Genomic DNA, 24,716 nt, shown 5'->3' on the forward strand with positions numbered 1-24,716 from the left:
GTGTGTGCGCGTCTGAGCTTTGAACAAAAGAGTGTTGGTACGGTACAGAATCTTTTCAGTGCCACTCTCCATCTCTCTTTCTCCTTTTCTCCGCTTTTTTTCCACTCAATCGCTTCATTCTTTCAGAGGCTGCTAATGCTGCTCAGTAGTGCCACATCCTCTGCCTACTAATGGAGATCTGCCCTGTGTGTGTGTGTATGATGTTGTATATTTGTGTTTGTGTGTGTAAATCAAGAGTGCCGCGGTCAGACAGTTTAGCTTAATTCATCTTCACTCAGCTTTTATTTTACATGTGCTGTCTAGTTTCTTTTCAGTTCATCGATCTGTTCATCTAACACACACAGGCACACACATCTAGCTCATATCCTTTTTCCATTCGTCTGATTCTGTGCCATCGGATTTACTCAAGCAGTGTTGATTTATGTTAGCCAGGAAAAAATAGGCATTGCCAAATAATGGGTAAAGGGTCAAAGATGAAAAGATGTTTTCAAGCATCAAAACAATAGAAGTTGTTTCTTTGCTGTTCATTTTCTTTGGATTTTTCCAGGGTGTCTGCAGCGTCTTAAACAGCTTTACATTTCAAAAACAAAATTTAAAGCCATAAAAAGTTGTGAATTCACAGAAATATTGTGTTGTAGGTCTTAAAACATCTGTAATGGGTCTTAATTTTAAAGGTTTTCAAATTAAAGTTACCCAATCGGGTCAACACCAATCCAATCACCAACAATCCATCTAAATATTTTTCAAATATATACATGTAATGGAGGCCAGCTGGCGAAGTGCTATGCAGGTAAACCTCACTCCTCTGACCTCAAAAGATGCTCTAGCGACAGATGCTAGATGCCATGGACTTTAGCTTCCTTGTTAGAGCAACCGACTCCCATGCAAAGAATCGCTGGTTCGATTTCGGCTCTGACCGGGTTGGGTGCAGTAGGACTGGTGGGTTACAGATATACATATATATATGTGTGTGTGTGTGTGTGTGTGTGTGTGTGTGTGTGTGTGTGTGTGTGTGTGTGTGTGTGTGTGTATATATATATATATAAGTTAGGGATGTAACAATATTGTAAATACCGTCATACCGCAATAGTAATTTTTTTTCAATATTACCGTAGGCGCATGACTCAATAAAACTATATTTCTGAGAAAAGTTTGCTTAGGCGAATGAAGCGAACGAGAGGTAGCGGGAACTACAATTCCCATCAGCCTAGGCGTGGCCATCATCCTCTGCGGTCTGTTATCACTACAGATCTAGTAATGCGGAAATGGAGTGTGTGAACCTAAAGCGGGTTTTAAATCAGATGTGTGGAAGTATTTCGGTTTCTTTTTAAAAAGATACGAAAAAGGAGAAAACAAAGTGACAAAGAAAAAAACGTTATGCAGGCACTGCCAGACTGTGGTGAAATATAAGTCGGGGAATACGACTAATACCAGTCATGGGGACTGTAGAACACAGCACACTGTTCAGATTGATGCAGACATTGACTTGTACCGTGAAGAGACCTCTATCTCACTCATAGCTTGTCCTCTCAAGTGGTGGAAAGACAATGCACAGCGTTACCCACTGCTGTCAACCTTGGCTAAATCATATCTCTCTGTCCCAGAAACCTCAGTTCCAAATAAGAGGGGTTTTTTTCTGTTGCAGGGGACATTGTAAATGGCCAGAGATCCCAACTTTTACCAGATTATATTTATGTGATAATTTTTCTTAAAAAAAAAACAAAACCCGTCTCTATCCAAGTGAGTGAGTGATTAAATGTTGAATGTGATGAGTTTTCAACAATACTAAATTTAAACTTTATTTTTTCTTCATGGTTTTATAGTTTTTTGTTATTAAAATTGAAAAATTGAAGTTCCTGTTTCAATATATAGTTTTATTCATTATAAATAGATGTTTATTTTACAACAGCTGTTAGACATTTACATGCAGCAAATTCTCTTAATTTTATTAAAACAATTACACAATTCCTCATAATAATAACAGCAATATATCCATTTACATAATCTTCCATTTACACAACAATTGTTTACAGAAGTAAGTGTGAGTGTACATAATATTTCTAAAAGGCACAACTTTTTTTATATAAGGTTTTAGAACAGAAATGTATTCGGTTAAATAGGATGTTGAATATTAGGTTGAATATACTCAATTCATTTGGACCAAAATAAAACTAATATATATTTTTTATTATTCATGTAGTTTTCATCATAATAATTATATTTTTAACAATGTTAAACTTTTCAGTTAAAAAAAGAAATAAAAATAAGAAACATTGTTGACAAAAAAAAGTGTATACAACTTGAGTCTTGTGTTGACATTAAAATATGTGGTTAAGCAATAACTACAAGTTTTTCCCCCAATTTCTTTGGTTCAGTGTTTAGCCCTGTACTGTATAAGTCTAAATTTTTATTCATAATTTAATTAAAGTCTTAAATTTGACTTGATGAAACCTGCAGAAACCCTGTTTTTCTCTGAGCAAAAATTACTCTTGTACATTACAGTGATTTACAAACTATAGGCATGCACAACATTTGTCATTCAGTGTAGCAATAGTTTATATTGAAGAATCTTTTCATAGTGTATTTAAAAGATTAAGAATCATCCAAAATAATCCAAAAAAAAAAACATTCCTCAAAAATATTACAAATTGTCAATTTACATTTTTATACCACTCTGCTTCAAACCAAACTATTTGTCGCCAACATGTTTTAATCCTTTAAAATAGTATAACATTTAGTATAACTACTTAATCTGTTATATGTTGTAATAAGAACAGCTCAGAATGAGTTTACAGATTTTTTTTTACATAATTACGTTACTTTTACATTATTATATTCATATTTTGACATTTTTATTCGAATTACAAAAGCTATTAGAAACAAAGTAGACACTTCACTTGCATTTAATATGCTTTCAGTGTACATAATATACATTTTGTAAATTTAATTTCATGCAGGTGCCAAAATTGGGCTTTTCATACTTGATCTTTCATGGTTTTTCATATAAACTAATTTCCATTGTGAGTCAAGGACTAATATTACAAAGCATCAGGTTGTAACTACTAAAAATAGAGGCCAAAAATATCATTTAATTAGAAACAGTTGAATAAAAGCACAGTATTATAAACACACAATTTCTATATTAAGTAACATTACATCTTATTTGTTCATTCAAGTCATGTAAAGTTAAGTTTTGCATGTCTTAAGACCTGCAGGTGTTTTCTCAAAGTTTGACTCACTGAGGAGTCTGGCGAATTTGTTAATTCAGAATTTGTTTAGTTAAAAAAGCCGTCACGTATAAGAGAGTGGCCTTGCATGATGTTCACTAAAATCCTCATCTGCATGTTCTGACTGCAGGGCGACGCTCTCAGGAACTATTTCACTACTTTCCGGCCTTTTCTTTTGGGTTTTCACTCTCTTCATCTCTATTGCAGTCTGTGGACTGCTGGTTTGCAGCAAAGAGTGATATGTTCCCTCCAAAAAACGGGGATCGGCCACCCACATGTTGTTCATCCAGTGCCGGATCTTCCATCTTCTCCATGCTACAAGAATCAATAGTGCTGTTATCAGCAAAACAAGGCATCCCAGTGTGAAAAGCAATACAAAAAACCCTCTGCTGGTTTCCGTGTTATCTGCAGAAACAACTGACTTGCGTAAAGGAGTTTGTGTTTTTAGTTTAGCTGTAGATATACGAGTTGTGCGGCTAGTCGTGCTTTGTGTCTTTTTGTCCATTAGATTGTTGTTGGTGTAACTTTCCTTTGGAGCTGCATCTGCTGTAGGCTTTTCATTTGAGTCTGGTTGAAGCTGTACTGTTTCAGGGGGGTGTAAATGGGGTGGTTTTATTGAGGAAGATTCCTGTGAAACTAATGTACTGATATGTTGTTTTGAAGATTTTGGATTCGGATGTATTGTTGATGTGAGCTTTTCTATGGAGGAAGGTTGGGTTAATGCGTCCACTGGTTCATATTTGTCCCATTTAGAGTTTGTTGATTGTTCATATTGTTGAGTATCTCCTAAATCAGTCATGTTTTGCACTACTGGTGATGATGAAATAGTGGCGATATACCCCATGACTGTATTGGTGTCATTTGTAGCAGCAATATCATCCAAATTGTTGATTTGTTCTTGATTTTTAGTTAAAGGTTCCTCTGCTGTTTTGGTTGGACTTTTCATTTCAGTGGTTGTGGTATCAAAGATAAATCGCTCTGTAACTTGAGAGATATATTGCTCTTGACTGGGTTTTGGAGTTTTCGGTTCAGAGATGGTTGATTCTTCAGCTGGTAGAGTATTCCATAATTCAGTTGGGTTTTGTGGTGTTAAGGAATTATCTGGAATTATCTCCACACCTGTAGAGTCAATTGTATCAGCAAACTTATCAAAAGAGTTGATTTGTTCATGAAAGGTGGTTGAAGGTGTTTTTTCTGTTTCATATTTTTCACGTTTAGAGTTTGTTGATTGTTCATCTAGTTGAGTATCTGCCAATGCAGTCATGTTCTGCATTTCTGTTGATGATGATTTAGTGAATATAAACTCAACAGCTGTACTAGAGTTATTTGTATCAGTGATATTATCAAAATGGTTGATTTTTTCATGATTAGTAGTAAAAGGTTCCTCTGCGGTTTTGGCTGGACCTTTCGTTTCAGATATTGTGGAATTACGGACATGTTGCTCTGTAACTTGACTGGGTTCTGGAGTTTTCTGTTCAGGGATTGTTGATTCTTCAGCTGGTAGAGTATTCCATAATCCAGTGGTGTTTTGTGTGTCTGGTGTTGAGGAATTAAATGAGAAAAACTCCACATCTGTAGTGTCATTTGTACCAGTAAAATTATCAAAAAAGTCCATTTGTTCATTAATGGTGAATGAAGATGGATCTTCTGATTCATATTTTATACGTTCAGGGCTTGTTGATTGTTCATCTAGTTGAGTATCTGCCAATTCAGTCATGTTCTGCAATTCAGGTGATGATGAAATAGTGGCAAAAACCCCCACGACTGTGTTGGTGTAATTTGTAACAGCAAAATCATCCAAATGGTTGGTGTGTTCATGATTATTAGTTAAAGGTTCCTTTGCTGTTTTGGTTGGACTTTTCGTTTCAAATGTTATATAATCAAGGACATGTGGCTCTGTAACTTGAGGGATATATGGCTCTATATCTTGACTGGGTTTTGGAGTTTTCTGTTCAGGGATCCATGATCCTTCAGCTGGTAGAGTATTCCATAATTCAGTGGTGTTTTGTGTGGCTGGTGTTGAGGAATTTTCTGAGAACCACTCCACACCTGTAGAGTCATTTGTGTCAGTAAAATTATCAGAAGAGTCTAATTGGTTATAAACAGTGGTTGAAGGTGGTCTTTCTGGTTTATATTTTTCATGTTCAGGGTTTGTTGGTTGTTCATCTAGTTGAGTATCTCTTAATTCAGTCATGTTCTGTGATTCTGGTGATGATGAAATAGTGGTGAAAACCCCCACGACTGTACTAGAGTCATTTGTATCAGCAGTATTATCAAAATGGTTGATTTGTTCATGATTGTTAGATAAAGGTTTCTGTGCTGTTTTGGTGGTAATTTTTATTTCAGATGTTGTGGAATCAAGGACATTTTGCTCTGGAATTTGATGGATAAGTTGCTCTATATCTTGACTGGGTTCTGGAGTTTTCCATTCAGGAATTGTTGATTCTTCAGCTTGTAGAGTATTCCATAATTCAGTTGAGTTTTGTGTGTCTGGTGTTGAGGAATTAGCTGAGAAGAACTCCACAGCTGTACTAGAGTCTTTTGTAACATTGAACTTTGCAAAAGAGTCCCGTTGTTCATTAAAGTTGGTGGAAGTTTGTTCTTCTGGTTCATTTTTTTCCCATTTAGGATTTGTCGTTTGTTCATCTGGTTGAGTATCTCCTAATTCAGTCATGTTTTGCGAATCTGGTGTTGATGAATTAGTGAATACAAACTCAACAGCTGTAGAGTCATTTGTACCAGCAATATTATCAAAAGGTTTGATTTGTTCATGATTAGTAACTAAAGGTTCATCTGTGGTTTTGGTTGGACTTTCCATTTCAGATGTTATGGAATCAAGGACATGTGGCTCTGTAACTTGAGGGATATATGGCTCTATAGCTTGACTGGGTTCTGCAGTTTTCCATTTAGGGATGGTTGATTCTTTAGCTGGTAGAGTATTCCATAATTCAGTGGTGTTTTGTGTGTCTGGTGTTGAAGAGTTATCTGAGAACCACTCCACACCTGTAGAGTCATTTGTATCAGTAAAATTATCAGAAGAGTCCATTTGTTTATAAACAGTGGTTGAAGGTGGTCTTTGTGGTTTATATTTTTCACGTTTAGGGTTTGTTGGTTGTTCATTTAGTTGAGTATCTAGTAATTCAGTCATGTTCTGAAATTCTGGTGATGATGAATTAGTGGCGAAAAACCCCACAAATGTACTAGAGTCATTTGTATCAGCAATACCATCCAAATAGTTGATTTGTTCACGATTGTTAGTTAAAGGTTTCTGTGCTGTTTTGGTTGTAATTTTTATTTCAGAAGATGTGGAATCAAGGACATGTGGCTCTGTAACTTGAGGGATATATGACTCTATATCTTGACTGGGTTTTGGAGTTTTCTGTTCAGGGATCCATGATCCTTCAGCTGGTAGAGTATTCCATAATTCAGTGGTGTTTTGTGTGTCTGGTGTTGAGGAATTATCTGAGAACCACTCCACACCTGTAGAGTCATTTGTACCAGTAAAATTATCAGAAGAGTCTAATTGTTTATTAACAGTGGTTGAAGGTGGTCTTTGTGGTTCATATTTTTCACGTTCAGGGTTTGTCGATTGTTCATCTAGTTGAGTATCTCTTAATTCAGTCATGTTTTGTGATTCTGGTGATGATGAATTAGTGAATAGGAACTCAACAGCTGTACTAGAGTCATTTGTATCTGTAAAATCATTAAAATGGTTGATTTGTTCATAATTATTTGTTAAAGGTTCCTCTGCTGTTTTGGTTGTAATTTTTATGTCAGGTGTTATGGAAGTATGGACATGTTGCTCTGGATCTTGAGGGATATATGGCTCTGTAACTTGACTGGGTTCTGGAGTTTTCCATTCAGGCATGGTTGATTCTTCAGCTGGTAGAGTATTCCATAATCCAGTTGAGTTTTGTGAGTCTGGAGTTGATGAATTACCTAAGATAAACTCCACAGCTATACTAGAGTCATTTTTAACATTGACATTCTCAAAAGAGTCCATTTGGTTATTAAAGGTGGTTGAAGGGGGTTCTTCTGGTTCATATTTGTCCCATTTAAGGTTTGTCGATTGTTCATCTAGTTGAGTATCTCCTAAATCAGTCATGTTTTGTGATTCTGGTGATGATGAAATAGTGGTGAAAAACCCCACGACTGTATTGGTGTCATTTCTATCAGCAGTATCATTAAAATGGTTGATTTGTTCTTGATTATTAGTTAAAGGTTCCTCTGCTGTTTTAGTTGGGATTTTTATCTTAAATGCTGTGTAATCCAGTACATTTTGCTCTGTAACTTTACCGGTTTCTAGAGTTGTCTGGTTCTCGGATTGTTGGACTAGTTTTGACTCTTCAGATTGAGCAGTTTTTGGCGAGTGTGGTGGTAATGTGACGGTGTGGAAATATTTCAGAGCAGTGGTCTCATTTGTTGCAGGCATTGCTGATGTTCTGTTTGTAGCATCATACGCTTCACTTAGAAGCCTCCACAAAAAATAGAAAGCATAGGTCTTTTCTGGTAAACCTAATGTGTCTGGTAAGTTCTGCCTTCTCACTCGTGACCTTTTCACACCTTCTCCACCCTTCCAGTCTCGTGTTTCTGTGCTGGTGGGGTCAGAGTTTGTGGTTGAAGAGATGCTCAGTGACAGCATTATGGCTAAGAGTAAAATGCAAAAATGAGGTCTGAGAAGCTCCATGCTTTAGTTTTTGATGTTTTAACACTGTAAAGAGAGAAGAAAAAGCGTATAAAGTATACTTTTAGTAATCAGTTGTGTTTTTAATGCATTAAATATTGTCACTGAAAGAAATACAGTTGAAATATTAGAACTTTTTTAATTTAAATGGCTATTTATACTACTATTATACAGTTTATTGAATCAACAATATATTATTATGGATAATTATACAGTATTTTATTATGCTGTATTATACAGTATTATATTGTCCCTGAATAAATACAGGGTTAAATACTTTAACTTTGTTCGTTCAAACCACCATTTATACTACTATTAAACACTTTATAAATTGGCAATAAACTATTATGGATAATTATACAGTGTAATATTATACAGTATTATATTGAGCTTGAATAAATACAGTTGATATACTATAACTTTATTTATTCAAATGACCCCATACTAAAATTATACAGTTTATGAATCAACAATATATTATTATGGAGAATTATACAGTATTCAACATATAAATAGGATTAAAACCTTTGTACTAAAAAACAACAACAACAGTATCCAACAGTATTTGTTTTGCTCCAAATGCAAACTTTCAATGCTCTAATATTTGATCTTAAAAGTGTTTTCATTTTATATAAAATCTTGTTTCTCCAAAATATATTCATTAAATGATCTTTTTTTTGTTCATGTTAATTTGATACCACTTTGTTGTTAATTACTACTGTATAAATAAAATAAATATTATTAAATATTATATTACATTTTAATAGTTTCACTTTAATATTTGATCTCTTTAATTGATTTGACACTTGAAGTGTTCATTTTTTATATAAAATATTGTTTCTCCAAAATATTGTCATTGAATTATTTTTGTTCATTTGATACCACTGTATTTTTAATTATTACTTTATACTTGAAATATTTATTATTAAATATTATATTAAACTTTAACATCTATTTACTTTAATATTTGATCTTCTGAGGTGTTTTGAAGTGTTTTTTTATCCAAAATATTGTCACTGATTTATCTTTGTTTATTTAATACAAATTTTTTATTAATTACTACTGTATAATTTTTAATAAATATTATTAAATTAAATATTAAACTTTTATATATTTTCTTTTATATTTGATCTTCTGAAGTGTCTACATTTCACATAAAATATAGTTTCTCCAAAATAGTCATTGAATTATCTTTATTAAATACCACTTTGTTTTTAATTACTAATGTATAATTTAAATATTTATTATTAAATATTATATTAAACTTTAATATTTTTTACTTTAATATTTGATCTTCTGAAGTGTTTACTTTTTATATAAGATATTGCTTCCCATAAATAGTGTGATGAGTTTTCTTTGTTCATTCATTTCCATTTGTGACCAGTTTTTAATTACTACTGTAAAATTTTAATATTTATTATAAAATATTATATTAAACTAAATTAGTTCTTATCATGCACTCTACATAATGCCAGGTTATTTGAACCCAAATTGAGTTAAATTTGGACTAACCCAAATTGTGGAATAAATTTGGTTTTATTAATTTAATTGAAAAAAATAAGCTTTTAAAAAATAAGAGTTTTTTTAGTCTCTATTACATCCAGAATTGGGTTTTGTTCAGAGTGTACTACATATTAAATTAAATATTTAGTATGTTATTTTACATGTTTATATATATATATATATATATATATTTTTTTTTTTGCTAAAATGTTTTGCCTAATTACATAATAGCTTAAAATTTCTGTGAAAAATTGATCTTACCATTGCAGAGTTGGTCCAGTGTTAACCATGACAAAGGTCAAAGTCCTAAAGTCAGATGAGGCGATCCGTCCATCAGCTGTGCTTTATTTTCCCCTGCATTTCTATTTATAAAGACTGAGAATATACTGCACCAGATCACGCCTTAAGTGTGTGTATGAATAGCAGAAATATTGGGTGTGAGGGACTGTGAAATGATGTATGTTCTCACGATGGTGTGATGCTGCAGAACCAAACTACTGTATGGATTCAATTGGTCTTCTTTTTTTAGTTTGTTTATTTATTTATTTTAATATTTACAGATTCAGATGAGAAACTTTGCTTGACATAGATAAAAAGGTTTTATTTCTTTAAAAACACAATGACACACAATAGATTTCTTTTGTTTAAGAACATCTCAGCATGCTCAAAATAAGTTTACTTGAGAAACAACATTGGATGAATTGATTTTTAACAAATAAACAATAACAAATACTGTATATACACATTTTATTTTAGTTTTTAAAATATTTTTAAATAAACCCAAATAGATCAGTTCTTCAAAAAAACTAGTAAAACATATATTTTGTTTCTATATCTTAAGGATGCATAGACAAATAAAAGAAAAACATATTTGCAGTGTAATCAAAACATGAATATAGTCATTAAAATTACAAACAATAACAAAAAAAATGCACACATTTGGCTGTAGAAAAATGTAATTGCATACAATGTAGGAAAATTATGCTGACAACAGTGACATGCTTATTTGCTGTATTATTTGCTTATTTAGTCTAATTTTACGTCATTTTGTTTTAACCATATGTAAGATGAAGTTTTGTGCTGAAGATAGCAGTCAAAGCTTAAGCACGTGAAGGTTTTAAGAACACTAGGGGGAGTTGTTTGACAGTAGTTTGGCTTTTGCAATTACAATTCGGTCATCATTAAAAGAAAAAGAGTAAAAGAAAAAATCACCCAAAACTCTGGCACCTCAAAATTATAATAATGATATCAAAACCAAAATCCATACGAGTCAAAAATATTTTAATTTAATATTTTTTTCACATAGATCTAATGCTTTTAAGATGTAAGAGAAGCAATGAGATTCTTGCCTGTCATACCAGCACATTTTAGGATTGGTTGAGTTTCAATTTATGTTCACTGATCAGTGTCTAAATGTTGATAAAAGTAGCTAAACTAGTAGGGCATGGAGCCGGCAATGCCAAGGTTGTGGGTTTGTTTCCCAGGGAAAGCCACAACTGATAAAATGCATACCTTCAATGCTATGTTCCTTAAATGGTTAAAATACATAAATGTGCATAAAAATAGATATCTGGAAACATGGGTAATGTCAGTGTGCAAATTATACATTGACTATCGGGTGGACAGATATTGTTTTTGGTAATGTTAGTTTGTGTACTACTGTATGCATTCTTCAGTGAACCAAATTCATCAATTTTAATTCAATTACATAACATTTATTACATTTTATTAAAGATTTCTGTGTTTTGAGGGGCAAATGAGTGTATGCTGACCTACAGTAACCTCTTATTGGCTGTTTTTAAATGATTCTCATTCATTCATTCATTTTCTTTTGGGCTTAGTCCCTTTATTAATCCGGGGAATGAACAGCGGAATGAATGAATGGCCCTTCCAGCTGCAACCCATTCCTGGGAAACATCCACACACACTCATTCACACTCATACACTACAGACAATTTAGCTTACGCAATTCCTGAACCGCATGTCTTTGGACTGTGGGGGAAACCCACACGAACGCAGGGAGAACATGCAAACTCCACACAGAAACGCCAACTGACCCAGCCGAGGCTCGAACCAGCGACCTTCCTGCTGTGAGGCGACAGCACTACCTACTGCGCCACAGCGTCGCCGTGTGATTCTCATCGAAGACCAATTTTCATATAAAACAAATGGTGATATGTTTGCATTCCTGCACCAATAAATTGATGGTCATGAAAGATTGCATAAAAATCTGTTCATGATGTAGAGTGACTGGCTTTCTTCAGAAGACTGCTTGATTCATACGTGAACTTGATTTTGATGTTTTGAAATTTTATTTTAATTTCATTTTCTTTTCGGCTTAGTTCCTTTATTAATCAGGGCTCGCCACAGCGGAATGAACCGCCAACTTATCCAGCGTATGTTTTACACAGCGGATGCCCTTCCAGCTGCAACCCATCACTGGGAAACATCCATACACTCTTACATTCACACACATACACTACGGCCAATTTAGCTCACACAATTCACCTAGTGCGTGTGTTCGGACTGTGGGGGAAACCGGAGCACCCAGAGGAAACCCATGTCAAAGGGGAGAACATGCAAACTCAACACAGAAATGACAACTGACCCAGCCGGGGCTCGAACCAGCGACCCTCTTGCTGTGAGGCGACGTTATCCACGATTTATTTATTAAATTAACTAATTCATTTATTTATTATTTTATTAATTATTAAATTTAATGTAATTTCATTCTGATTTATTCTTTGTAAACTTAATTTTGATGTTTTGGAAGAACCTTGTATTTATTTAGGTATTTATTAAATAATACATTTATTCAATTAGCTAATTTATTATTTGTTTTTATTTATTTTTAATTATTTAAATTTAATGGAATTTCATACCGATTTATTTTCACTTTTTTGACGGTGAATGTAAACTTGATTTTGATGTTTTGAAAGAATCTTGTATTTTATTTATTTATTTATTTGTTTGTTTGTTCAATTAACAAATTTATTTATTCATTTTTAATTATTGAAATTTAATGTAATGTCATAAAAAAATCCGTTCATTATGTGGAGTGATGTGGATTTTGATTTTTTCAGTCAAAGAATTGGGGGGTTTGTTTTTTAATTTCATTGAATTTTATTTATATTTAATTTCATTTATTTTAGTTTAATTTAATTTTCCTTTATTTGGTTTTATTAATTAATTAATTAATTTATTTTATTTATTTAATCCGCTAATTTATTTATATATTTTTCATTTTTTAAAATTCTTTTAAAATTATTAAAGTTTAATGTAATTTTGTACAAAAAAATAAACTTAACCCCCAGGAAGACTGGCCATCTTGGTGATGTGTGACTAATAAGAAATCCCATTAATAAATAATTTATTAAACAGACATTTTGAACTATCAGAGTTTTGGGTAGAGTTAGTCTTTCAGTAGAAATGCTGACACCTTTTAGAATCAATATTCGAGTCGTGAAGAAGAACGAGAATCTTACGGCTCTGGAACGACATGAAGTTGACTAAACGATGACCTTTTTACACCTCTGGCTTGTCAGAGCTTTCTGATTGTTTTTCCTCAGGCACGATACTATTTTCCTGGTTGACATCTCCATTCGGGTCTATTACAGGCATCTCAGTGCCAATCTGCTCCATCTCCTCAACCTCCTCGATCTTCACTTCATGCTCTTTACTCTGCTCTTGTCCCGCGGTGACCTCCGAAAGCAGGAGACAGGTCTCGGTGGGATGTCTGTCCACTCGATCTTCGTTCTTCTGTCGCGTTTCGGTCTTCTCTCTTATAGCATGAAGGTCAATGTTGTCATGTCGGGAGTGGAGACCAGAGATGAGTCCCTTCAGGTGACAAACCTGGCAGGCGCACATAAGTGTGGTCATCAGCAACACCAAACAGCCCACTATGAGAACAGCCACAATCAGGTGCAGTTTCTCTCCAGATGGTAGAGAGAAAATACACTGATATTCTGGGGATTTAGTAGTGGCTGGTGTACAGACTGGAGGTGGACCTGTAGATTTTGGAGAGGATGCTGATGATGATGATGGTGATATGTACTCAGTTTGAAGGTTGGAAGTAGTTTGGTTATTTTTTCTTTCAGTATCATTTGTTGTAATATTGAGTTCTGGGTTATTTCTGCCTTGAGTAATTGTATCATTGGTTGCTGTGTTGTTTGCGTCCTGAGGTTTTGCAGCCTTTTCTTTTATGGTGGTTGAATGCTGAGCTTTTGTATCATTGTTTGCTAATGTGGTTGATTCCTCAGCATGTGTCAGTCTGACGAGCAAAGCAAAGTATAAAAGACACAGCGTTTTGAGACTTATCATGGTTCTGCAACATAAAAAAGAGGTTTTGTTACAATATATTATTTTCTTTAAAGCTTGACACATATAAGCCACATATGGGTCAAAGTCCCCTACTAAAATGTCTCTCTGTATAGTTGATGTCAGAATTATTAGCCCCCCTGTATATTTTCCCCTATTTCTTTTTAACTGAAGGATGATTTTTTCAACACATTTCTAATCATAATAGTTTTAAAAACTCATTTCTAATAACTCATTTATTTTATCTTTGACTTGATGACAGTAAATAATATTTTACTAGATATTTTTCAAGATTCTAGTATTCAGCTTAAATTGACATTTAAAGGCTTAACTAGGTTATTTGGCAAGTTATAGTATAATGATGGTTTGTTCAGTAGACAACCAAAAAATGCTTAAGAAGGTAATAATATTTGTTTGTTCTGTAGATACAGAAAATATTGCTTAAGAGGGGCTGATAATATTGACCTTAAAATGGTTATAAAAATATTAAAAACTGCTTTTATTCTTGCCAAAATAAAACAAAAAAGACTTTCTCCAGAAGAAAAAGCCAAGTTAATTGCCATTTTAAATTTGTATACTATGTCGATGTTCATCAAGGTATTAGGTTTTATCCATTTGTCAGCAAGACATTTTTAGGCATTTAAAAAATAATACAGTTCATTGGATTAATGATCACCATTAACTACAAAAATAAATAAAAAAATCAGTTCTTAGAATTTTTTTTAAAGATATTAAAACTTATGTTTGGAAATGTGTTAAAAATATTCTATACAGGGTTGGTAATAATTTAGGAGGGCTTATAATTCAGACTTCAACTGTATATATAGTACATTAAGGCCCAGTTTTACAAACAGCGCTTAGATTAAGCCAGGACTAGGCCTTCGATAAATTAGACCATTTAAGCCAAATTTATAAACTGGCCATAGGATAATCTATTACTGGTGTGCACCTGGAGACATAAAAATGACACTGACGCATTTTAAGATATCTCACTGCAAGTTATTTAGAGTTGAGAGCTCAAACATGCAATTTAATCTTGACTAGCCTTAAACCTTGTTTGTTTGCTACATTATGATCTATACAGACCAGAATAAGTATGTTGTTTAATGGAAACAGAGCATTACTTCATTTATATTCTGACCATTTTTATTTGATTTTACAAAATTGATTTAAAACAGATATTTTAGATACTAGTATGCACTTTAAAGGCTTTTTTAATTAGGTTAACCATGCAGGTTAGGATTAATAGGCAAGTCATTTTATAATGATGGTTTGTTCTGTAGACTATCGAAAAAAAAACACATTGCTAAGGGGGGGCTCATAATTTTAAATTTAGAATTAATCCACTAAAAAAAAAAGAAGTTATAAATCCATTGGTCACATGTGTTTTGACAGGTGTGTCATGTTCTGTTACACCCCTAATGGTTGCAGTCAAAATTATTAGCACTTCTGTTCATTTTTTCCCCAAAATATTTATTAAATGCTGTTTAACAAAGTTAGGAATTTTTCACAGTATTTCTGATAATATGTTTTTCTTCTGGAGAAAGTCTTATTTGTTTTATTTTGGCTAGATTAAAAGCAGTTTTTAATTTTTAAAAACAATTTTAAGGCTATTATACCTCCTTAAGCAATATATTGTTTTGGATTGTCTATAGAACAAACCATCATTATACAATGATTTTCCTGATTACCTAGCCCGTTCAGTTAACCTAATTAACCTAGTTAAGTCTTTAAATGTCACTTGAAGCTGAATACTACTAGTATCTTTAAAATATTTAGTCAAATATTATTAGTCTTTATGGCAAATATAAAAGAAATCAGGTTTTCTGGTTGTTGATGAGAAGATTCCCCTAATAGTGTGTAAAGTGCTTTGAGTGTCCAGAAAATGCACCATACAAATGTATGGAATTATTATTATTATTATTATTATTATTATTATTATTATTATTATTATTATTATTATTATTATTATTATTATTATTAAAGCTATTAAAGCTATTATGATTAGAAATGTGTTAAAAAATAATTCTGACTTCAATTGTGTATATATAGTACATTAAAAGTGCATTATATTATATTATGTTATATTATATTATTATTTATACAGCCAGAATAAGTATGTTGTTTGATTTAATTAATAGTAACTTCATTTATGATCTGTCCATTTTTATTCTATTTTTACAAAATTGATTTAAATATTTGACTTGTATTTGATGCACTCAATTTCCATTGACCCATATACTTGAATTATTTCTTGCAAAATCACTTCAAATCTCACATTCAAATTCAATGGAAGGGGTAATTAAGAAAATCATTGTATAACAGTGGTTTGTTCTGTAGACAATCGAGAAAAAAATACTACTTTAGGGGGCTAATAATATTGACCTTAAAATATATATAGCTATTTTTAAATTAAAAACTGCTTTTGTTTTTGCTGAAATAATACAAATAAGACTTTCTCTAGAAGAAAAAAATATATTAGGAAATACTGTGAAAAATTCCTTACTCTTAAACATCAATTGGGAAATATTCACATGCAGGAGGGCTAATAATTTGGACTTCAACTGTATGTGTAAAAAATATAAAAATACTTGATATAAACTTACTGTTTATTAAAATGCAAGTAATACAGTGTCTAATCCATCCAATTTAATAAGGAACTACTGTATATATAATTGCATACACTTGTTTAAGTTATAATACATTTACAACTTATTAAAGTGACTGAAATATAAAAAATGAGAAGCTTTGGAGCGTAATTAATTAATAAAATGATTAATAAATTATCAAGTAAACGGTTTCTTACCCTTTTGATCGGTTACTGGATGTTCTGAAGTTGTCTTATCTGAAGAGGCTTGAATAATCTGTGCACGAGTCAGTGTGTGTGTGTGTGTGCGCACGAGAGGGAGAGAGAGCACACTATTAATGTGCGCCTTTTTGAGACATGGTAATTTTGAAGCTGCAGGTGTGCGCACACTCATTAACCAGCGATGAGTTTCCTGCCTGCTCTTTCACTTCTGCTTGGACTCTTATATTAGACATGCACATTAACCGCTGCGTGGCTAGAGTCATCATGTGGCTTTTGTCGCATCTATTTAGGAGCAAGTCAAATGCGGAAATAACATTTAACAGCATTTTCTCTCTCCGTTGGTAATCGTGATCCCCAATGTGGGTGATTTTTAACATGTTTTACAATTTGTTCAGTTCATATAATGGCATATAATCATTGAAATTGAGTGGTTTAATGGATCACAAACAGGGCTTATGTCTTTGACTTGAAGAGAAGCTTCAGATCGTTTTTCATTTCAGAAAAAGGGACATACTTTAAACACTTTGTTCCACACTTTGTTCCCTTTTGATGTTATCCTTAAAACAAAACATGAAAATCTATACCGAAACATCAGATGCAACCACTTTCTCCACATATGCAAAATGGTTTGTTCATCACTCTTTACAGGGAAGCCAAAATACTAAAAAAAAGATTTCTATTGTTGGCTGAATAACATGTGCTGTTCCGATCAACAGAGGACTGCTTCATCTGTTTAGTTTTACTGCAACTTTATATAATACAAATCCCCAGCCTGCTTTAAAAGGAAACATCTTTCGGATTGACAATCTGAAAAAATGACAAGTTGAAAAAATGAGCAGTTCATTTGCGTGACACAGTGAGTCATGGTCTGAATGCACACGAATCAACCTCTAGGGCTTACACGCAATGAGGCTTTGTTAAGCCAACATTAGAGTTTGTGTTGAGAGACTTCCTTTTTCAAGTTCAATCTAATAAAAGCTGCTGTCGGTAGGTTTGTATGCCCATCTTTCAGTTTTACAAGTCAGGTTTACTATCTTAATGTGAAGTGAATCTTTTAAATATCAGAATATTCATAGACATTCATAAAGGGATGGACAGGGTCAGCAACAATACTCAGGTAGGCTGTGGCGTTGACACCATGCTCAGTTGTTAATAATGGGCCCAAAGTTTGCCAAGATAATATCCTTTGCACCATTACACCACCACCATCCTGAACTGTTGATACAAGACAGGATGGATTCATGCTTTCATGTTATTCACTTCAAATTCTGACCCTACCATCCGAATGTCGCAGCAGAAACTCATCAGACCAGGCAACATTTTTCAAATCTTTATTGTCCTTTTTTTTTTCTTTTCCATTCTGATGCTTGGTTTGAACTGCAGCAGATCGTCTTCTACACGCCTAAATCCATTGAGTTGCTGTCATGCGATTGGCTGATTAGAAATTTGCGTTGATTAGAAATGAACAGTTGGACAGGTGTACCTAATAAAGTGGCCGGTGAGTGTATATCCTAAATTTGTTTCCATCAAGTTGTTAGAGCAGTTAACTGTAGTATTGGTAACCTAGTAATCAACAGTAAATAAAGCAAGCACTATAGAGACAGCTAATTAGTCACAGGGTGTAATGTTCATTCCATCACAGTTTATTCTGCAAATGTGGTTTCATCTTCCATTACCTGCATGAACCCATGAACCCACAAGTCCAAACCCACCTCAATTGAATGCCAATTTTAAGTTTCAAGTAAAGGATTTTTATTTGAAATTAGCCAATTCAATTACTTGTTTATTATGCAAAAATTCATTCATTTTCCTTTGGCTTAGTCCCTTATATATCAGGGGTCGCCACTGCGGAATGAACCAACAACTATTTTGGCTTGTGTTTTACAGAGCAGATGTCCTTCCAGCCACAACCCAGTACTGGGAAAGCGATCATTTAAAATATTTATTAAAGGTCTCGTGAAGTGCTTTAATTATAAAGTGCTTACATTTTTTTATTTAATAGCTGTCTCATTTTAGAGGCTCCATCCTCTAAAGGGTGCAGACTTCCAAGGTGAGTCCTTTGAAGTCCACACAGGCCAAACTGAGCATTTTGAAATGAGACAAACTTGCCTACAGAGGACAGATCTCATCACCTAGCATATGTAGCAGCTGCCGTTAATAAGCGCTAATTTTGTAATGGCTTTTTTTTCAGAGTGATTTTAAAAACTATTGTAAGCGATCTGAAGGCAAAGCAAGGTTTACAAAAGCTAGAAATATATTTATTTTTATTCATACATGTGCACACAATTTTTCAAAACTGTCTATAAAATCATGTTTTAGTAAGACATTTTATACTCCTTTTGTTTTTAACGTGTGCTCAGATATCCAAGTAAAATTAACCCAATTCATACATTTATTCCAGAGTTTTCTTTTAAAAATGTCCTGCCGTTATCAGCGCGCAATGAATCTTGGGATGTTCGAGGCCCCAAAGGATCCACCAGTTGTATTCTACATTACCTAGGAAATGAAGGACACGTTAAGAGGCTGCATTTGAAGGAGCCTTCGAATTTTTTAAATATGAGACCGCCTTCGTCATGCCGTGATGTGCACTTCGAATGGAGTTTGCTGGAGTGGCAAACTGCAAGCTTTGGATATTTATATCAGTTTTATATATTAAATGCTAATTTTGTCCCTGTTTTGGAGCACACTAGCTAATAGACACCCTTAAAGCTAACGGACTGAAACTAACATTTAGAAATGTGTATTTTAATATAATTAGACCTTAAACGCATTGTGATGGAAACCCAGCTACTGACTGTCTTTGTTCTTTCCCTCACAGGTTCAAGACGGGCCAGATAAATGGGGACTTGCTTATATACCATGTCCTTCTCACCCTCAAACCATACTATGCCAAACCCTATGAGCTAGTGGTGGATTTAACCCATGCTGGTCCAAGCAACCGCTTCAAAACCGACTTCCTCTCCAAGTGGTTTGTCGTCTTTCCGGGATTTGCATATGAAAACGTTGCTGCCATTTACATCTATAACTGTAACACATGGGTCCGGGAATATACCAAATATCATGAGAGACTCTTGACGGGACTCAAAGGCAGTAAGAAGTTACTGTTCATTGATTCGCCTGCACGGTTGGCTGAACATGTGGAACCAGAGCAACAGAAGCTTCCGGCAGCTACACTTGCACTGGAAGAAGACCTGAAAGTCTTTCACAATGCGCTAAAACTGGCCCACAGAGACACCAAAGTATCTATTAAGGTGTGTGGAGAAACATTACTACTTATAGCTTAGTTTCAATTTTTTATGTTTTCAATATCTTAAAGGAACACTTCATTCAGCTCCATTTTGAATCCATTCAGCTGATCTCTGAGTCTGGTGGGAGCACTTTTAGCTTAGCTTAGCATAGATTATTCAATGGGATTTAGATAATCAGCATCTCGCTCAAAATTGACCACTTATTTTTGATTATTTATCTATTTAAAGCTTGACTATGTTGTATTTACATTGTGTACTCTCATTCTGGTGTTATAATCAAGGAACTTTGCTGCTCTGTCGTGACCAGCACATGCTTCCTACGCATAGGTGGTCATGTTGAAAATTACGTTGGTGGGGACTATTTACAGGTGCTGTGTAATCTCATTGCGCATGCTAAAGCCATGGTATAGCATGAAAAAAACTTAATTATTGCACTGAAATGAGTATAGTTAACAAAGTTTATAGCTTTAAATTGGAAAATTTATTGAAACTCTTTGGTCATTTTTAAGTCTAATTCGATTCAATGATATATGCTAAGCTAAAAGCCTTAAATGGACCTAAAATAGACTCTAGGTATATAAAAACTAATCAGAGATGTATTAACAAAACTAAAAACTAAACTCTAATTAACAAAATCATCAATTAATTAAATTAAAATGAAACTAAAATATAGCAAATTTAAAGAAATAATTTTTTAATCCATTCAGCCAATATAAGGGTTTTCGAAGAACACTTTTAGCTTAGCTTAGCCTAAATTACTGAATCTGATTAGACCATTAGCATCTCAAAAGAGGTAAACTTTACAGAGAAGTCAAGCTTTAAATAAAAAAAAAATATAGCAAAATTATTTTTTTTTGAAATTGTGAGATGCTAATGGTCTAACCCAATTCAATGATCTATGCTAAGGTTAGCTAAAAGTGCTCCTTCCAGAATCGGAAATTGGTTGAATGAATTATAAATGGTATGACTCAACTTTTTAACCCTAGTGACTTGTATAATGAGCATATTTCCAAAAATTAAGTAGTGTGTGCCTTTTAATGATTTGGATTTTCTCTTCAGGTGGGCAGCACAGCAGTGCAGGTCACCTCAGCCGAACGAACACGAGTTTTGGGTCAATCAGTCTTCCTCAACGACATCTACTATGCTTCAGAGATTGAAGAGATCTGCCTAGTGGACGAAAATCAATTCACACTGACCATTGCTAACCAAGGGACGCCGCTGACCTTCATGCACCAGGAGTGTGAGAGCATAGTTCACTCAATTATACACATCCGCACTCGCTGGGAGCTTTCCCAACCTGACTCCATTCCTCAACACACCAAAATCAGGCCCAAAGATGTTCCTGGGACCCTTCTCAACATCGCTCTCCTAAACCTGGGCAGCTCGGACCCCAGTTTAAGGTGATGAAACACAGAATTACTCAGTTAAAGAGATTGCTCACCCAAAATAACATTTACTCAGTTTACTCACTAACAAGAGGCTGTAAACTAGGGCTGAAACATTTCAACATAATCAACATTTAGTTAAAAAACAAATCCATATAAGGCATCACTTCCTGGACCAATAAGCTAGAAGTGCGGTTGTTTAATGCTCAGAAGTCATACTATCGACCGACTAACTGACAAATTGAGCTGTCAAGTGCCTTAGTGTCACACCAGTGATGATATACAGCCATATCGCATATCGAGTTTGATATTGTGTTTATACAACAGTTTGACGACATAATCGTGTTAATAAAAAAGAAAATTAAACTCGGAGAGTCTTAAAAACCCTTTTGTATGAAACATTTTTAGGCTGGTGACGCAAACGTTATTCTATCTATGTACTATAACATGTAAGATGGGATCATGAAAGGAACATTCAAAAAGCAACTCATGTAAACACCTTGATCATGTTATTGCCCCAACCCTAGAAAAAAGGAGTTCAGTATTTTGATGAAAGCCTTTTTTACAGGTTAGTAGTAAGCTAATGTAATTTTTTATAATGCAAATCTTAAATTCATACTAACCAACAAATGATCAAAGAGAATATATTAATTTAATTCAAATATATAAAATATGATGTTTACTTTAAACTTTAATTATATTGTTCTATTAAAATTTTTTTTTAAGCTTTTGTCAAATAAAAGATAATTTAAGAACCTTTTGGTGCTTGAATTAAAAGATAAGTATGCACCTTTTGGCATCGGTTACATTTTAAAATTCAATTTAGCACCGGTATCGGAATGACCCCAAACGATATCCAACCCTAGTTAAACAGAGGCCAGCTAGCGAAGTGCTATGCAGGAAAACCTCACTGGTTTTTAGCAACCGACTCCCATGCAAAGAATCGCTAGTTTGATCCCAGCTTAGAACGGGTTGGGTGCAGCAGGACCAGTGGGTTACACTTGGGGGGTTGTCCGGGATGGGAGTGAGGTTTAGAGGGTGAGTATAACGGAGACTAGCTAGCAAAGTGCTATGCAGGTAAACCTCACTCCTCTGACCTCTAAAGGTGCTCTAGTGGCTAGAGGCCATGGTCTTTAACCTCCATGTAAAAAAGAAACCAACTACCATGCAAAGAATTGCCGGTTCATTCCAGCTTAGACCAGTTTAGGTGCAGTAGGACCGGTGAGTTACACAGTGGCTAAAGGTTTCCTAGTTTCTTTAAAATATCTTCTTTTGTGTTTAACAGAAGTAAGAGTCTCATAAAAGTTTAAAACAACTGAAGGGAAAGTATAGAATGATTCATTTTTGTGTGAACTAACCCTTTTAACAAAACAGATATTTACCAGTGGATGTCTTTCTGTTTGCTTTAAAGGTCTGCAGCTTATAACCTCCTGTGCGCCCTAACATGCACCTTTAACCTGAAGATCGAAGGGCAGCTTCTGGAGACGTCTGGCCTGTGCATCCCTGCCAATAACACTCTATTCATCGTGTCCATTAGCCAGACTCTAGCGGCTAATGAGCCTCACCTGACCCTGGAGTTCCTGGAGGAGTGTATCTCTGGATTCAGCAAGTCCAGTTAGTGCCCCATTAAGCCCTCGATTAAACTCCTAGAAGACCCGTGAGATCCTCCCAACTGTTTCAGATCATTAGTCGCATTCTCTATTTTGCATCTAAGTACCCACCTACAATACTACTGCTGCTAGAAGGCATCATTAAGCCACAAATTATCATAAAGATTGTGAATTTGCCACTCGCAGTTATGTCTACATGAATTACGGCTCGTCTAGAAATAGGGAATGTGGTGCATTAAGCATTACAGGATCCAGGAGTGCTCAAGTGTTCTGGTAATATTTAGATTTTCACAGCTATTCCTTTACTTTAATAAGAGCAGTTTTTGTATTTCTCTTTATAATGTGTGTGTTGTCATTTAAAGCGACAGTTCAACTAAATTTTTTTCTGCCATACTTGTTTCAAACCAATTTAAATCTCTTTCTTCTGTTGAACACAAAGATATACTGAAGAAAGAGATTCATAAAAGTTTAGAACCACTAGAGTGTGAGTAAAAGGTAAATTAATGTTAATTTTTGAGTAAAATATCCTTTCAAATCAAATATTCTCATATTTAACCAATAACATCAATCAATCAGAATGCCAATACAGTGTTATCAACATTTAAAATTGTACAAAAAATATACATTTTAAATCCAAAATCTATTACTGTATTAAAGGGTATTGCCGCAATATTGATAAATGGAGGGTCAATGTTCATTTTTGGGTGAAATATCCCTATAAGTCAAACCCATCTGGCACAGGACATCAACATGATGTCAGATTGATGTTGTACCCCAACGTCGTGGGGACGTTGCTTTTTAGGTGTAAATAAAAATCAGACTATAGGGGTACCGACAGTTTTAACCCAAAAATGACCAGTCTGTCAGATGAAGAAGAGCTGGAGTCAGAGATTCAATTAATCAAGTTTACTGAAGATAGTTTGATCAGCAGAATACAGCACTCGCAATGATTCGTAAGCCGCTTTGCTTACAATCTCAAAACAACAACAGTTATACTCTCACATGATGTTTGCATCATGGTTAAAACACATTAAGACTTAGAAAATGTGCATGTGTGTGTGTGCAATATCTTCCAATGATTACTTAGGTGCCACATACAAAAGTCAGACAGCCGCTAGAGTATTCAGAGCTGACCCCAGACCTGTAATACTGATCGACACGAATAGAACACACATTTACACAAAGTACAATCTGTTTCTTACTCAAAGCTATTTCGTGTACTCTCAACCGTCTTATCAAAACTGGTAAATACTGGTACAATCAACATCCAAACATCAAAACTGGCAGCTTACATACAAAGGAATTAACTTTAAAAGATTTAGCACATAAAATGGCAAATAACTCAGGAGGCAGTTGTTTTCAATCCTTCAAGAGTCCAGGTCCACTCAAGAGGCCTCCATGAGCTCTGACCTAGCTTGGTAGATCCTGAGGAAACAAATCATTTGGATGCTGTGACACACACATATTGTTTCAGATTTACTCTTAAGAGGAATAACAATGAGGTCATCATAAAATCTAGGCCCTTAAACAATTAGCTTTATTAATAATCATAAAGAAAGGATATGCGTTACTCCATCCTGGAGCAGACATCCATCAGAAAATAGTGCCTTCGGGGTTGACGTCAGAACCCATCATCAGATCGACGTTAGTGTCCAAAGCTGGAGAGATCCAACACAACCTAAAAACAAACTAATATCAACATCTAATGATGTTACAGCTTGACGCTGTGTGGATGTTGCCAATATGACGTCTATCAGACGTTGGATTTTGGTTGCCATACCTGACGAATAAATGTCAGTATTTGACGTCAATATGACGTATGTTTTTAAGATGTTGGTTTGACGTTGGATTTTGATCACCTTCCAACACAACCAAAAATCAACCAAATATCAACATTGTTATTGAACATCAAAATAACATTGTCCTTAGGCAT

At 34.3% G+C, this 24,716-nt stretch overlaps 3 protein-coding genes across 7 annotated transcripts in view; 1 reads left to right on the top strand and 2 right to left on the bottom strand.

The window, feature by feature from the left end:
• Positions 1-24,716, top strand: part of nf1b (neurofibromin 1b) — a 128,182-nt gene that overhangs the window by 68,330 nt on the left and 35,136 nt on the right. For all 5 annotated transcript variants that reach the window (XR_012386487.1, XR_012386488.1, XR_012386489.1 and 2 more), the window contains 3 exons: positions 19,359-19,791; positions 20,848-21,188; positions 22,585-22,787. Coding sequence is in view for 2 of the 5 variants with exons in the window: in XM_005169189.6 (XP_005169246.2) it covers positions 19,359-19,791; positions 20,848-21,188; positions 22,585-22,787 (977 nt within the window). In the remaining 3 variants the exon portion in view is untranslated. The remainder of the gene's footprint in view (positions 1-19,358; positions 19,792-20,847; positions 21,189-22,584; positions 22,788-24,716) is intronic.
• On the bottom strand, positions 1,863-9,853 carry LOC141376436 (uncharacterized). The gene is made up of 2 exons (XM_073915095.1): positions 9,676-9,853; positions 1,863-7,938 (listed from the first exon to the last, which is right to left on the bottom strand). The coding sequence occupies exon 2, from the start codon at positions 7,912-7,914 to the stop codon at positions 3,292-3,294; it is 4,623 nt and encodes a 1,540-aa protein (XP_073771196.1). The 5' UTR covers positions 7,915-7,938; positions 9,676-9,853; the 3' UTR covers positions 1,863-3,291.
• On the bottom strand, positions 12,291-16,754 carry LOC101886660 (uncharacterized). The gene is made up of 2 exons (XM_005169188.6): positions 16,538-16,754; positions 12,291-13,738 (listed from the first exon to the last, which is right to left on the bottom strand). The coding sequence occupies exon 2, from the start codon at positions 13,732-13,734 to the stop codon at positions 12,940-12,942; it is 795 nt and encodes a 264-aa protein (XP_005169245.2). The 5' UTR covers positions 13,735-13,738; positions 16,538-16,754; the 3' UTR covers positions 12,291-12,939.

This window comes from Danio rerio, chromosome 10 (assembly GCF_049306965.1).
Source record: "Danio rerio strain Tuebingen ecotype United States chromosome 10, GRCz12tu, whole genome shotgun sequence".
Classification (NCBI taxonomy): Eukaryota; Metazoa; Chordata; class Actinopteri; order Cypriniformes; family Danionidae; genus Danio; species Danio rerio.

Excerpts from the sequence above, each read along its gene's own strand:
- LOC141376436 (XM_073915095.1), bottom strand. The coding sequence starts at position 7,914 with ATGGAGCTTCTCAGACCTCATTTTTGCATTTTACTCTTAGCCATAATG.
- LOC101886660 (XM_005169188.6), bottom strand. The coding sequence starts at position 13,734 with ATGATAAGTCTCAAAACGCTGTGTCTTTTATACTTTGCTTTGCTCGTC.